The sequence below is a fragment of the Geotrypetes seraphini genome, chromosome 11 (genome assembly GCF_902459505.1).
Source record: "Geotrypetes seraphini chromosome 11, aGeoSer1.1, whole genome shotgun sequence".
In the NCBI taxonomy this organism is placed as follows: domain Eukaryota; kingdom Metazoa; phylum Chordata; class Amphibia; order Gymnophiona; family Dermophiidae; genus Geotrypetes; species Geotrypetes seraphini.
The window spans coordinates 51,891,307-51,907,614 of NC_047094.1; the positions used below are offsets into that span (position 1 = coordinate 51,891,307).

At 42.7% G+C, this 16,308-nt stretch overlaps 1 protein-coding gene across 1 annotated transcript in view; it reads right to left on the minus strand.

Annotated features, from left to right (window-relative positions):
• Nucleotides 1-5,362: 5,362 nt before the first annotated feature.
• Nucleotides 5,363-16,308, minus strand: part of ATP6V0C (ATPase H+ transporting V0 subunit c) — a 45,385-nt gene continuing 34,439 nt past the window's right edge. Inside the window, exons 2-3 of the mRNA XM_033963950.1 lie at nucleotides 12,273-12,456; nucleotides 5,363-6,268 (exon numbers count right to left, since the gene is read on the minus strand). Of these exons, the coding sequence (XP_033819841.1) occupies nucleotides 6,064-6,268; nucleotides 12,273-12,456 (389 nt within the window). The 3' untranslated portion in view covers nucleotides 5,363-6,063. The remainder of the gene's footprint in view (nucleotides 6,269-12,272; nucleotides 12,457-16,308) is intronic.

Below are 16,308 nucleotides of genomic sequence, written 5' to 3' on the forward strand. Positions count from 1 at the left end.
GTAAAGGCCAGTGTGCAATTGCATGCCACCAACCCACAAGCCTTCCCCCGACGTCAGAACTGACGTCGTAGGGAGGCTTGTGGGCTGGTGGTGTGCAATCGCTGCATGCTGGCCCTTACCTTACCTTCTCGGAGATGCAGCGAGCGGCAGAGGACCGGGGGCAGGAGGAGGAGGAATCGGCAGCTAGGCAGGCTTCGGCATGCAGTGATGGAGGGAGGACGAAGGCAGTGAGGGGGGAGATGGCACGGACTGGGGACATAGAGAGGGAAGGAGGAAGGGAGCACTAACTTAGGACATAGGAAGGAGGGAGGAAAAGAATAGAAAGAGACAATTATTGGGCCTGAGTTTGTGCATGAGAGGGAAAGAGATGGTGCACATGGAGAAAAAGGAAGAGGAAAGTTGGGCATAGAGAGGAATGAGGTAGAGATGCATGGGGAATAGAAGGATGAGAGGGAGAAATGTTGGATATGGTGGTGCTGAGGGAACAGAGGGATAGATTGAAGGGGATGCAAGAGGGAGGAATGTTAGGCATAGTGATAGAGGGAGAGATGTGGCATGGTGTTGGAGAGTGGTGATAGGAGAAATGGGCATGGGGCTGGTGGGCAGTGGTGAAAAATGATATGGGGGATGAGAGAGGAAGAAAAGTTGGACTCCTGGAAGGACAGAGAGAGATGTTGGTTGGGGAATGGAATGAGGTCTGGAAGAGTGGAAGCATGCAAGAGGCAGAAATTGGATGCAAAGTCAGAAGGAAGTGGAACCAGAGATTCATGAAATCATCAGACAACAAAGGTAAGAAAAATGATTTTATTTTCAATTTAGTGATCAAAATGTGTCAGTTTAGATAATTTATATCTGCTGTCTATATTTTGCACTATGTTTTGAATTTTAAAATAAAAGAAAAAAAGAAATACAAATGGAAATAAAGAAATAGTTTATTAAAATTTTGATTGCCTATTGTGATTTCTAGGTGATGTACAATAAAAAAGGGTATATATATATATATATATACACACACATACACATATATACACACTAGTCTTATAGCCCGTTACATTAACGGGTGCTAGAATATATGTTTGTGTGTCTCTCTTTATTTCTTTTTCTCTCTCTCTCTCCTTAGCCGCTTTCTTTTTCCTTGGCTGTCCATCACCACCCCTTGCCTGCTCCCCCTGTCCATTCTCCCTTTCTTTTACCTCCCCTGTGTCCACCACCACCCCTTCACAGCTCTCCTTATGCAGCAGCAGCCCTTCTCCCTTTGTTTTACCTCCCCTCTGTCCAGCAGCACCTTTCCCTCCCACCATACCAGTTCCCTGTGTCTTTCTTCTTGTCTTTCTGTCTCCCTTCCTCCCTCTGTCTGTGTCCAAAGCAGCATTCCCTTCCTCTCCATTTCCCTCCCCCCACACCAGTTCCCTGTGCACCTGCCCCTGTGTCTTTGTCTCCCTTCCTCCCTCTGTCTGTGTGTCCAAAGCAGCATTCCCTCCCACCACACCAGTTCCCTGTGCACCTGCCCCTGTGTCTTTCTGTCTCCCTTCCTCCCTCTGTCTGTCTGTCCAAAGCAACATTCCCTCCCCCTTCCATTTCCCTCCCCCCACACCAGTTCCCTGTGCAGCAGCATTATTGTTTCCTCTACTCCCTTTCCCTTCCCACAGTAGCGAGTACAAACGCGGGCCCGAGTCCTTTGGCGGCCCCCCCTTCCCTTCCTGCGGGTCTGACTACACATGGAGATTCAAGCAGCGTGTCCAGCAGTCTTCACACGCTGCTTCGGGTCCTTCTACTGGCCTGATTTACTCTGGCACATCCGGAGCAAATCAGGGCAGTAGAAGGGCCCGAAGCAGCGTGTGAAGACTGCTTGACACGCTGCTGAAATCGCCAGTCGGGGCCGCGGTAAGGGAAGGGGGGGGCGGCAAAGGACTTGGGTGCCGGGCAGTGGAAATCTTCTTCTACCTTGCCTCTCCTCCACCGTCAGGAGTCAGTACCAGGAGCTTTAACAGCTGGTGGTTCCACGTTGAAAGAATCCCACGCCTCTTTGAAAACTGTCACGCCGCTGGAGGCGGGAGGCGACGGAGAGGGCAGGGGGTGAGCCGCGCATGCGCACTTCCTAGCTACAGCTCACAGAAAACGGACGCACGCTTAGGAAGTGCGCATGCGCGGCTTACCATTTTATTATATTAGATATATATATATATACACACACATAAAATTTAATAAAAAGCATAAAAACAAAACAGGTAAATAAATGGGGTGGGGTAGGCGGGGCATGGGGTGTGGGCTGGGCATGGCCAGGGGGCCCATTGTACTTGTGTGCCTAGGGGCCCTCAAAAGAATTAATCCTGCCCTGGAAACATGTCCAATTGAAATACTAAACACTAGTTGGTGCAATGGGACAAAAGATTATACATTATAAACCACCACTATTCATAAACACTAATAAGTTATTTTATCATCTTCTCTTTTGCTGCACTTAGGAGCAAATTCTCAAAACAGCATCCTACTAAACCAAATAAAATGTTTTTAAAAAAATGGGGAGGCGCCCTTATGCACCGCCAAACACGGCGCCTTTGTCCTGAATAAAAAGGCGCATAAGGGCACCTATGTCCTCTGTAGGTTTGGTTAACACCAGAATTGGCCTTAGATGCATCTGTACATGCGATTCTCGTGGAACCGCAGGCACCGGAAATGTAGGCCTCTAAAATCCTAGCCTACATATCCAGTGCTTATTTTTCATGTAGCCACACTTCTCTAAACAGTGCCGTAGTGCAATCTGACATGAAATTGGCAGCCATTTTGTAGACAGCCGTCAATAACTGTGTTTATGAATGGTGGCTTTTAAGTTATATTATTTTATCTTCTGTTTCACTGCACATAGGGGGGGGGGGGGAAATTCTATAACAGGCACCTCACTTTTTCTTGTTTGCACATTCACACTTTTTTAAATTTATAATTTTTACCATCATCGTCAAAGATTCAACTTCTGTTCTTATATGGCATTCACTAGGTAAAAGTAAGCCTTCGGCTACATTTCTCTCCACTATGCTGCATTTTATTCATTTATTTCAATTTCTGTTATTTTATACAATATACATTATCTTTATATGTAACACATACTATGCTTACCATGCCTTTATATTATTCTATATTAATATTACTATGCATTTACATAACATTTCTTCTCTCAATTTATGTTTCCATTTTAATTACATTGCACAGTATTTATTAGTTCTAAAAATTTAGTTTAGTTTGGCATCTGATGCAGACCAGTTAGCTGAAAACAGGACTTGTGTCAAGTCATTTACAGTATTGTTTCCGAAAATGTTAGCAAATCGCAAAATCACAAGTTATGAAATGCTGAGTCTAAGGAAAAATAAGAGGTTATACATGTTGCACCTCAAAACTGCGGAAAGAGAACAATGGATCTTATTGGGAAAATAAGGTTAGGTTCCTGCATGGGACAGCTCTTGGGAGTACCAGTAGATACTTGTAATTCACTGTGTACGCTTGGGGGTAGGGTGGGGCAGCATATCTGGAAGCAAATGCCAGACTGAAGTGAAAATGAAGCAACAAAAGCTTTTTTTTTTTTTTTTTTTAGAGCAGGTTTGTGAATATACAAATAGTGCTGCAAATGGGGGAAATATATGAAATCGTGCATAGGGAACACAAATGAGAATGGACTGTAAGTCATTGCAACACCACTATCCAATAAAGCTTGGTTTGTTATCCATATCAACACCTACTTTGTTTGCCATCCACTCACTGCATTGTTGATTGCTGGTTTCTTATTCACCAGATCAACCCTATTTCCCATGCACCAAGTACAAGGTATATATTTTTGTAAGTTAATTCATTCCTATATTTAGCAGAAAAGGGAAATTTTGAAACCCCCCAAGGCAACTTGCAGGCCCAGGGTACTTTGAGTCATTTGCAGACTTGCATATTAAAGTCTCCCTTTGAGAAATTAGGCAGTGCACTATGCAGCAACTTTGGTAGTCATACAATCATTAGTAGCAGTATAGATGCTTCCAGTAAACAAAACATTTTATACCTGCCTAGAAGCATGTGAGGATTATGCTGGAAAGTATATGGATATTAAGTCATAAGATTCAGACATAAGAGAAAGTGTCTTGAACCTGTCCTGGGGGACCCCCAGCCAGACAGGTTTTCAAGGTATCTCTAATGAATATGTATGAGGCAGATCTGCAACACTGTCACCTCTAATATGCAAATCTGCCTCATGCATATTCATTAGGGATAGCTTGGAAACCCAACTGGCTGGGGGTCCCCCAGGACAGGTTTAAGAACCACTGTTATATGGAATGAACTTCTGCCATAAATTAGATCATTGCAAAGTTATTTGCTTTTAAGGAAAGCTTTGTTAACTCATCTATCTCTTGCTTATCTAGCCACCTGTCCCTCTTCCCATGAAACTATCACTGAAATGCTTTCATATTTATTGAGAGTTTCTATACTGCTACTAATGACTGGGGAGTCAATTCTTAGAGGTTTACATGAACTTCTGTAGAGATGTTACCATTCAGAGTTACAAAGAGCTTCTCGAGGTGTTACAATATACTGATATTTGTCATTTGCTTATTTTTGATCTGAAGGGTTAACTTTGAAAGCTCATCATAAAATGCATTGAGTTAGTCCAATAACTGGATGAGAAATTGTATTTTGTTTTCATTGTGAATACTTCTTGTTTTTATATCGATTGTATTTCTCCATACATTGTTGGACCTCTTAGTTCAGGGGTATCCAAACTCAGCCCTTGCCAGGTCAGGTTTTCAGGATTTCCCAAATGAATATGCATGAGATCTATTTGCATACAATAGAAGCAATGCATGCAAATGGATCTCATACAAGTTCAATGGGGGAACTCATGACTGCACTGCGGCCCTCAGACGCCGGGCAACCCTGTTTTAATTGTAATCTGCATAAAACCCAAAATGGATAGTTGTGGAATATGAGAATTTATGTATGTAATCCCAACTCTCTTTCCCCTCCCTAGGGTGTGTGTGTGTATGGGGGGAGAAATGGTATGGGCCTTAAAGACAAACTATTTACCCACAAATACTCAATTGCCCCATGGGTAATAAAAAAGGTAGGGACTGAAATCACTATACATGGAGGATTGAACATGTTATGAGCAGAAGCTTTTGACATTTTAAATCATCCTCACAACAAAATATGAACAATTAACATACTGTTATTCTACAGTACATGTAATGAGAATACTGCAGCTTTCCTATGCACCCCTACAAATAATACTACTATATTTTAACACTAGAGAGCTAGGAAATATGGCTGACAGGTACATAAGCATATGATGAGTTACTGCTGGTCAAGGAAAATATAAACAAACCACAAATTACCTTCTCCAGGCATGGAGGAAGTTTTATTTGGAAATATTGTATAACTGGAACCCCCAACATTTGGTGCACCATCTTACACTTCAGTTTTTATTTTTCTCACTACTAGTGATAAGGACAGGTATCTCAGATTTGTTTCTTATTAAAAACACAAAAAAAACCTGAATTCACACTCCAATATAAAGGACACTACAGCAATCTTTAAGAACCAAATTGTTACATCCAAGGAATGCTGAGCACAACAATTAAACCCCACAGTAATCTATAGCTAGAGATTAATATATATTATGTAGCATGGATCTTGGAAAGGGAATAGGGGACGATGTTATGCTTCATTTCAATGTATGAACAATGTCAAAATTATCTTTATAAATAAAAATGTCCAGTGAAAAGATTACAATTCTATTTTATATTTATACAGAGTATTTGACAATAATGGATTGGAGGAAAAGCCTGTATGTTGGGGAGGGGAGCCTGCCCCATGCCTGGAAATGGGCTTATGGTAGCCCATCCAATTACATATCCAGTATGCACACAGGACAGACAATTCACTAACATACATTGCGCATTTACAAGATCAACTACCCAACTGAGACAACTGTACACATTGTGGAAATAAAACCATTCTGGCTCTTCTGGTTTCTTTGTGTAGTATTTTCATATCATACTCTTATGGTTTGATTTTTTTTCTTCCATTCTTTTATTTTGTGGAAAGGATCAGGGCCACAATGAGACCATAAAGACCCAAGACTTCAGCAAAAATCAGGATGAGAATCATTCCCACAAATAATCGAGGCTGCTGTGCTGTTCCTCGCACTCCTGCATCTCCCACAATGCCGATAGCAAAGCCAGCAGCCAGACCGCTCAAACCGACACTCAAGCCAGCACCCAGCTGAAGGAAGCTCCTAGGAAGAGGAAAACATAAAACAAGTATTTCTCTTTGATTAAACGTGAAGTGCTCCAATCCTGACTGTGCAGTTATGACCCATACTGAACTATATGCTGACAGGAATCCAGAACCTTTTAACTTGAGGCAAAAAGCCGGTGTTAAATTAAGAGCAGGCTTTGTACACAGCTGCTAGGATCAAATCTATATCCAAAGGAATGATTAGGTACCTCAATAATCTTCTTTCTTATAGAACAGTATACGATTCCTTATGAATGGATTCTATACTCCATAAGGAATGGATTCTATACCAACTCGTGAGTTAAGACTACAGAAGATGTCAATCATTTTTCTCAGCTCCACCTCTTGTTTCCCAAGGCCCTCTCTCTTCAGTCTGTACCAAAGCAAGTGATAACCATTGAGGCCAGGATTTTCAAAAACCCACGTTAAAAAGCGACGGTCTGCTAAGGCAGCCATTTAAATACCGAATCTAAAAACTAGAGACATTCTTTAAAAAATCACGCATGCAAATAAGATCGCTGGTTTACAGTGAAGGTTTTCTACATTTGCTGATAACTGGAACCCCCACTGCCAATCAGAACCTCAGGCCCCTCCCCTGATGCATCAGGAAGGGTCCTAGGGCTCTGATTGACCCAGACACCCCATAGGCGGGGCCTTAGGCATCCGGGCCAATCAATTAGGACCCTCTTTTGATAATTCGCTGCTAAACTGCATACAGGCTAAACTGCCGGAAAAAAACAGTTTAGTGACAGCGTTAAACTTTTGATAATCTTACCCTAAGAGAGAAAACACATCAAGGAGGGGTGTGGAGAACTCACTGGTATTGTTAATTGCAATCTGCTCTGCACAGCAAAACAAAAAGGCAGTAAATATTCAATAAGAACTGGCAACAACAAAGATGGAGCCAACCTCTCCACCAACCTTTGTGAAACTGACACTAACACTAGTATAGCTCTTCGCAAATAGCATACTTTAATCCAAGTGATTCCAACATTCTGCCACCCAAACATTCTCTTCTGTCTCTTTGGCTGTCATGAGGCAAGCCACTGGAAATTCATACTCTGGGTAGTGCTGCCCAATTCAGGGAAAATATTTTTTGATTCGGCCTATTTGAATCGATTTTTTTTAATTCTATTTGCTTTTCCCACCCAATTGGGCATTTTTTCACACATCCTGGTGGGTTTATTTTGTAGTCTTTTCATCCACCCCACCTCACTTTGCCCTCTCCAACCCCATGCCGCTGCTGTGGTGTAAACAAATAAAAAAAACACTTTTCCTCTCTCTGTTAGACAGCGAGCGTGAGTTAGGGGCACGTTAGGAGGAAGGGAGAGGGGCGAATTGGGACACTGAAGGTAAAACAGGATCCCCTGTTCATAAGTATGAGTCTGACATAAGTCGGATGTTCGTAAACGTGGACTGCCTGTATTATACGTATATTCCTCTCTTCTGTTAAATAGCAACTGCAAAACCTTGTCCTGCTTCTTCTTGCTCATGGACTGAAATGTAGGAAGTGAAATTTCCTGTCTGACGTGAAACACCAAAGCCACTTTTGGCAGAAAAGGCAGTACAGTGCACAAGGACACCCCTGCTTCCATGATTCTGAGAAAAGGCTCTCTATATGATAGTTTGTAGCTCCGACACCCTCCTCGCCAAAGTGATCGCTACTAAAAGACTGTCTTCATGCTAAGTTCCATGAAAGATGCTTCTGATAAAGGTTCATATGAGGCCATAGAGAGAGCTCGTAAACAATATTAAGATTCCATGTAGAAAACAGCTACTGCACCGGAGGGCGGAGCCTCAATGCTCCCTTCAAGAATCTGGAGACATCTGGATGAGAAGCCATGGATGCTTTGCCTGCTCTAGCCCTGAAGTAGGAAAAGCTGGCCACCTGAACCTTAAGAGATCCGATCACCAAGCCTTTCTCCAGGCCTTCCCATAGGAAGGTCAGTACTTCAGATATGAAAGCCCAACCCAGGTCTGTCTGACCTTACACAACTGCTGGAACAGTTTCCACCAACTTAGTATAGGCCGCCACTGTCACTGGCTTTTTAAATCTTAGGAGAGTTGTGATAATCCTAGCCAAATATCCTTTGTGCGCTGAAAGACCAAAGTGTTCTGGATTGTCTAATGTGATGGGTGATTGAGACAGAAGGCCCCAATGTAGTGGCAGTCAGATAGCTGTCCTGCTGCAACTGGACTAGATCCATCTAACATAAGGCAGTGGCTGCTGCCAGAATGATGCTGAGGCTGTATAAAGAGAGGCATAGTCAGTAGAAAGGAAGAAGGTGTTGATGCCCCTGTACAGGTCATTGGTAAGGCCCCACTTGGAGTATTGTGCTCAATTTTGGAGACCGATCTGGCAGGGAAGGACGTAGAATACTTGGGCGGTCCAGATGAGAGTTACGAAAATGATAGGAGGCTGCGCAGAAGACGTATGAGGAGAATACTGGAAGCCTGAATATGTATACCCTAGAGGAAAGGAGAGACAGGGGAGATATGATTCAGATGTTCAAATACTTGAAGGGTATTAACGTAGAACAAAATCTTTTTCAGAGAAAGGGAAATGGGTTAAAACCAGAGGACATAATTTGAGGTTGAGGGGTGGTAGATTCAAAGGCAATGTTAGAAATTCTACTTTAGGGAGAGGGTGGTGGATGCCTGGAATGCGCTCCCGAGAGAGGTGGTGGAGAGTAAAACTGTGACTGAGTTCAAAGAAGCGTGGGATGAACACAAGGATCTAGAATCAGAAAATAAGATTAAATATTGATACTAAGGCAAGTACTGGCAGACTTGCACCGGTCTGTGTCTGTATATGGCCATTCGGTGGAGGATTGGGCTGGGGAGGGCTTCAATGGCTGGAGGGTGTAGATGGCTGGAGTAAGTCTTAACAGAGATTTCGGCAGTTGGAAACCCAAGCACAGTACTGGTGTAAAGCTAAGAAGAAAAAATAAAAAAAATTTAAACATGAATCAGGTTGGGCAGACTGGATGACCATGTCTGGGTCTTTATCTGCCGAGTCATCTACTATGTTACTATGATACAGGACCCAACACAGTCCGCGTTTTGACAAAAAGTCTTCTTCAGGGGTGCCTGGGGGTCCTATTAAGGTGGAGTAAGTGGGAAACAATTGTAGTGGTGAGCCGGAAGTGAACACTGTTGATATACTCTTTGAGGGCAACCATATGGCCTTGTGCTGGTGACTCTCAAAGTGAGAATCACCTTTATGGTCACCACCATGGCCCTGCAGTTAATGCCAGGCCATAGGAGTTTGCCTCGCCAAGGTCTCCCTGATCTGCTATCCGAGTTTCAGTTTGCGTTGTTCTGTGAAAAAAAGATATGGCCCTCTGCTGTGTTGATTAGGATACCTAAATACTCCAGACACTGAGTTGGCAGCAGGTGGCTCTGTCTGAAATTGATAATTGATAATCCACCCCAAGCCCTGCAAAAGCTGAACTGAGTCACCGCCTGGTGACAGTCCAATGCAGATGGTGCTCTGATCAGCCAAACATCCAAATAAGGATGAATCTGAATTCTTGCCTGCACAGATATGCTTCTGCCACTACCATGACCTTGGTGAATGTGGGTCAAGCAATTGCCAACTGAAAGGCAGAGCTGAGAGTAAAATTTCCTGTATTCTGGGAAAATAGGGATATGGAAGTAGGTCTCCATCAGATACAACAAGGCCAAGAACTTGCCTGTGCAACTGAGGCGATCACCCACCTTACTGTTACCATCCACAATCTGGACAGTTAAGGACATATTGATTGCCTTGAGATCCAGGATTGTCTCCCATCTGAAATTTTCTTGGGCATGATAATGTATATAGAGCACGTCCCGGAGATCGAGTCTGCATCCAGAACCAGCTCCATAGCTCCAATTTGTAACAGTCTGTGCTCAGTGGCTCAGACTTTGGCAGCCTTCTCTGGTTGTCCTGTCAGAGAGTTCAGGCAAGCCACCTTGAGAACCCAATTGAACTCTAGCTTGTATCCCTCTCGTATGATGTCCAGTACTCACTGATCTGTGGAAATCTGCACCCAAATCTCCCAGAATTCCGAAAGACTTCCTTCTATATGGGGAAGTTTGGAGGCTGACCTGGCATTATTGGGACAACTTAGAATTGGCTGCTGGGTGAGAGCCTAAGGAGGAGTGCAGAATGTGTCAACTGAAGCAGGCCAATGCTGCCACCTGTACCTGCAAGGTATTACAGAAAGGCTAAGATCTGAGGGAGGAAGCACTTCAGGGGAGAAATATCACTCTCTCTAAATACCACACCTCAAAGACTCTCCACTTCTGAGCATACACAGAGGACAAAGCACTTCCAAACTAAGGTGGTGATAACCAAGTAACCCCATTTCCTCAACATCAACTACTCAACACCCATGCTACAAGACCAAAGGGGGATGGATCCTCCTTGAATAAACAAACAGGGCATCAGAGGCATATGAAAAGGCTGATCCACCCAAAGGCAGACCAGGTCAGCATACTATGGTCTCTGGTGTCAATCTGGCTGAAGCCACAACTCTCCTTTAAATGAACAGTCATGCTTGGCCTCCCCCTCTGAAGCATGAGCTGATCCAGCAAATCCCCAGTGGAAGACCGAGGAATAGGCCACTACTAGGCCCATGTGAGAAAAAGTAAGAGCTGGCATTTCCTGCTCATAGCCCACCAATTCTGGGCCCAAAGAATAATGAGCACACTTCCCAACGCTGCTCACCGCTTCCCACAATAGAAGCAATGTTTTAGCAGCTCTGCCATCACCACCACTGGAATTATGTTACCTTTTGTTCAGCAAACCACGACTCTGGGTGAACAACCTGTCTTTATCTACTAAGTCTATTCTCTTCATTATCTTGAATATTTTGATCATGTCCCCTTTTCAAGGGAGAAGAGGCCCAGTTTCTCTAATCTCTCACTGTACGATAACTCCTCCAGCCCCTTAACCATTTTAGCCGCTCTTCTCCGGACCCTTTCAAGTAGTACCGTGTCCTTCTTCAAGTACAGCGACCAATGCTGGACGCAGTATTCCAGGTGGGGGCGTACCATGGCCCGGTACAGCGGCATGATAAACTTCTACGATCTGTTTGTGATCCCCTTCTTAATTATTCCTAGCATTCTATTCGCTTTTTTGCCACCACTGCATTGCGCGGGTGGCTTTGAACTTGTCGACCAGTACTCCCAAGTCTCTTTTCTGGGGGATCTCTCCGAGTACTGCACCAGACATCCTGTATAAGATTTTTGTTTGAAAAAGATAGCACCCTGTTATTGTGGTGAAACACTACTGCTTTGATGTGCCAAACAGTGGCAGATACCTCAGCCCACCAAGGAACCGGCCTGGACATTGGACAAGTAAAGGAAATCATAGGTACTCACGCTCACTGCATGGGTTCCCCAAAACTGGCTGCACTTAATACTACCTGCTTCCCTTGAGTCTGCCTGTCTTGTTTTAAACCACTGCACGCCTGCTCAGTTTTTAAATTTTTTTTTTTTTTTAATGAGGGGGCAAGAAGTAAAGGGAGTAATCTGCATATTAGAGCTACAGAGGATGAGTAGGGAACTGGCACCACCAGCTATACCCTGAAAACAAGCACCCTGAGCCCCCATGCGCAACTGAATTAAGACTACTAAAAATAGGAGCCAAGCTGGGCCAAACCTAGCCACACAGCACAGATGAAGCCACAAGTGTGGGACCATCACTCACTCACCTGCTGGAGATAGAGAATACTGAAGAGCCAAGGAGCATGCCATTCTACAATTCACATGCAATTTAATGCTCTCTATCTCTGCCTGCTGGTAAACGGACATAACCCATATGTCTAGATTCATCTGCTGACAACAGGGAAACTTAATATTTACCAAGAATAATTAAATACAAATATTCTACAGCAGATCTGAGCAGCTTTACTTTTAAACCATACTTATGAGAATCTTTTATCATATATTTTGCTTTTGTGCTAAGTGTGGAAAGAGGGCATGCACCTGTGATAGAAGCAGTAAAGACTTACTTGTATAGGTTGATAGTCTCTACAAGAGAATTGGCGATGAGGACAGCCACCACCAAGCCATAGATGGCAATGATACCTGCCATGACAACAGGGATGATTGACTTCATGATTAGCTCAGGCCTCATGACAGACATGGCTGCAATCCCTGTGCCACTTTTTGCTGTACCATAGGCAGCTCCCAAAGCTAGAAAGAAAAAAAAAAGGTAAAGTCAAATAGCCTTCAGACAGCAATAGTAAATACAAATGTGCAGCAAATGTCTCCAAACCCTCCTCCCCACCACCACCATTATGAAGATTTAGTGTTAAGACAGCTTTGCTTGGAAGCCTTCTGGAACAGTACTAAAGCAGAAAACATGAACCGCCAAAGTACCCAAGAAAAAAACACATAAGAGTACTAAAAAGTAGTGCTGCCTGATTCAGGAAAAAAATTTTCAATTCAGTCTATTGAATCGATTTTTTGATTTGATTTTCCTGCCCAATTGGGTGTTTTTTTCAAACATCCTGGTGGGTTTATTTTATAACCTCTTCACTCCCTTTGCCCTTTCCTACCCACACTGGTGCTGTGGTGTAAACAAAATAAACAAAAAGACTTTTCTTCTCTCTGTTAAATATTAGCTCACGTTTGCGGTCTAACACCAGCTCTGGCAGGATACACATTTCAAATCTGACATATTGTAATCACAAAACAGAAAATAAAATTATTTTTTCTACCTTTTGTTGTCTGGTCATTATTCAAATCATGTTGGTCCCAAGCTCTGGTTGTCTTCTGATAACTCGCTTGCCAGGGTCTCCTGCCCATTTGTCGTTTCCTACTTCCCCCATGCTAACCATCCATCTTCCATCTCTGTCCTCCCCTTCAGTTTCCCTTCCCTCCCCCGGAGATCTGGCATCTTTCCTTTTTTCATCTCCATCCTTACAACTGCAGTGATGGGCCCCACCATCCCTAGATCCACCATCTCTCCTTTTCTCAACTATCCTTTCATCCAAGCATCTTACCCTCCTTCCTGTCCTACTCATCCATCTCGCCCTCTCCATGAGTCCAACATGCTTTCTATCTCTGTCCTTGCCTCTTCCCTCGAGTGGCATTCCTCCTTCCCACCCCCCAACCCAACATGCTCTCTCCCCATGCACCATCTCATCCTCCCCTCCACCAGCACCTTTCCTTTCCCTCCCTTTCTTCCAGGTCCAGCAGCACTTCTTCTCCCTTCCTTTTACCTCCCCCTGCCCATCTGTACCTTTTCTTCCCTTTTCTCCCTGTCCAGGAATACCCCTTCTCCCTTCCCTGCTTCCCTTGTCCAGCAGTACCCCATCTCCCTTCCCTACCTCCCCTGTCCAGCAGTACCCCGTCTCCCTTCCCTCCTTCTGTCCAGCAGTACCCCATCTCCCTTCGTGTACTTCTACACCAGGGCCCCCCTCCCTTGAAGACCTGCATGTTCCCCCCTCGTTTACAGTGTCCTCCGGCTTCCCCCCGGCCTCCTGCTCTTACCTTCCGATAATTACTGGCCCGCAGCCTATAAAGAGGATCGCTGGTGCTGTAGTGATCCTTGCAGACTACCGTAGTCCTCAGCAGCATGTTCCCTCTGCCGAGGACGACGGTAGCCTACAAGGATCGCTACAGCCCCAGTGATCCTCTCTGCAGGCTGGTAATTATTAGAAGGTAAGAGTGGGAGGCCAGGGGGAAGCCGAAAGACACTGCAGCACTTCCCGACTAACCCTCTCCCCCTAAAGTAGGAGCGGCAGTGGACAGCCAGCAAGAGGCAGTGCTGCCACTCCTGCTTTAGGAGACCTGAAGGCACGGCGAGGAAGGAGGGTTGGTCACCCAATCGGAAGACTGATTTTTTTTTTTTTTAAACAAAATCGATTCACCCGATTTGAATTGGTGAATCAATTTGAATCGGAAATTGGGCAGCACTTCTAAAAAGCTTCAATATGTTTATTTAAATCATCCAGAATTGATCAATTTTTAACATACAGTATATGAGAAGATACTGGCTCCAATTTTACTTTTCAATCTAAAAGAACTAAAAAAGTTCTAAAATGCAATATAGGACTGATAAACCACCAACTGCATGAGTCTATGAACTGGTTATTATAGAAAGCACAATCTAATAATGTAGGATATTCTGAGCAAAATCTTGAAATCTCCCAGCTTGTGGACTAATGTTGAAGACGTGTGGAAATCAGAAATTTAGGGGCAAAATCACAACAAAATCTTAGGTGCCAGTCCAAATTTGAGATACAAAGATATTTTCCAGATCAGCTTTAACTTGCTTGGTGGCTTTTATTATTTTTTTTTTCCTGAATAAGTGCCCAAATGATCAATCTGAGGGTTTTCTTTCTACTCAAAATTGAGAGCTTAATTAGCCAAGTTTGCATATTATATAAATTTGTCATTTATCATCTGCCCTCCCCATCCTTGTTTGCTTAAAGCAGTTTCCAACATAGCCACTACTTTTTTTTTTTTCACAGAAAGGGTGGTAGATGTGTGAACAGTCTCCCGGAGGAAGTAGTGGAGACAGAGACTGTCTGAATTCAAGAAGGCATGGGATAGGCACGTGATCTCTCTTAAAGAGAGGAAGAGACAATGGTTACTGCGGATGGGCAGGCTAGATAGGCCATTTGGCCTTTATCTGCCATCATGTTTCCATGACATTTTTTGTAATTTATTGGACCCGAACAAAGCTATCAAAGTTATACCACAAATTACGTCTTAAAAATATACTTAAGAGTAAGATAGATCATACATTGTTTGAGTGAAGTGAATACTATTCCTGAATATCAAGAACAAATCAATTGGTTAAGTAAAAGAGTGTGAAGGTTAAACAAAGAGAAAAACAGACTGCTTAACAATGATTCATCAATTAAAATGAAATTAGACTGCTTGATAGTGGATTAAGAATAAACTGGAGATATGCTATATTAAATGCTAAGCGTTATTACTCTTCTATCATTGATATTTTACACATTAAACATTTTCATATAGTTAATAAATTAATTGATTTTGCATATTTGCAACGGGGCATGTGAATTACCTCCTTCAGCTATTCAATTAGCAGATTATTTTCAAATGAAGATAAATATTTTGTTTGTGGACCTGCATATTTATGAGATACCCTATGATTTAGATATATTTGTTCTCAGATAATTCCTTAAAGAAAGACTACTGTCCAGCAGACACAATTTGGAGTACTTTTGCTCAAATATAGCCGATTTAGACAGAATATAACAAATATGCTAGATTTCACAGCTTTTAGAATAAGTACACAGAAATTATTCTTACACCTATAATGACCCTAGAATGTAGTTACAAATTACAGACTCGTAGCATCTATCCCTTCTTTGTGAAAGTTATGGAGGGTCTGGTGACAGAAATGACATTAATATTGTCGTTAGAGGGGGAGAAAATCATATATTGGCAAGGGAAAGCAAACTCTTATTACGCAACTAGATTTTTCAAGTGCATTCGATTTGCAAGTGCATTTCATTTGGAAGATCAAAGTTCTTAATGCTTTACATAGCATAGGAATAGTTAGAAATGTATTGACAGTTTCAAGGCATTTGCCACTTAGATCCTATAGAGTCAAGATGCAAGAAGTTTTGTCAGAAAAGTGATGGCCACCATTAGGAGTGCCATGGGGCTCTCCTTTATCTCCTATTTTATATTACTCATCATTGGGAAACAAATTTAGAGGCAGTAGGTTATCACGTGTTTATTTATGCTAACAATGTTACTGTTTCAATTGGATAATATATTACAAGATATTAATCAGAAAATTTCAATGTTTTCACTTGATTACAGATTGGATGAATGCCTCTTATCTGAAACTGAACAAAAATTGTTATTAATTGGTTCCAAAGACATACTGTACGAGGGGAATGTTTAACTCTTAAAAGTAGATGATATTCATTATAAGTTAGAATAAGCTTTAAAACTGTTGGAAATTTTAGATAGCAAACTAAACTATGGATTAATTTATCTTGCTAGAAGTGTTTTTTTGAACTTTAAGAAACCTTAGAAGTATTAGAAAATATTTGC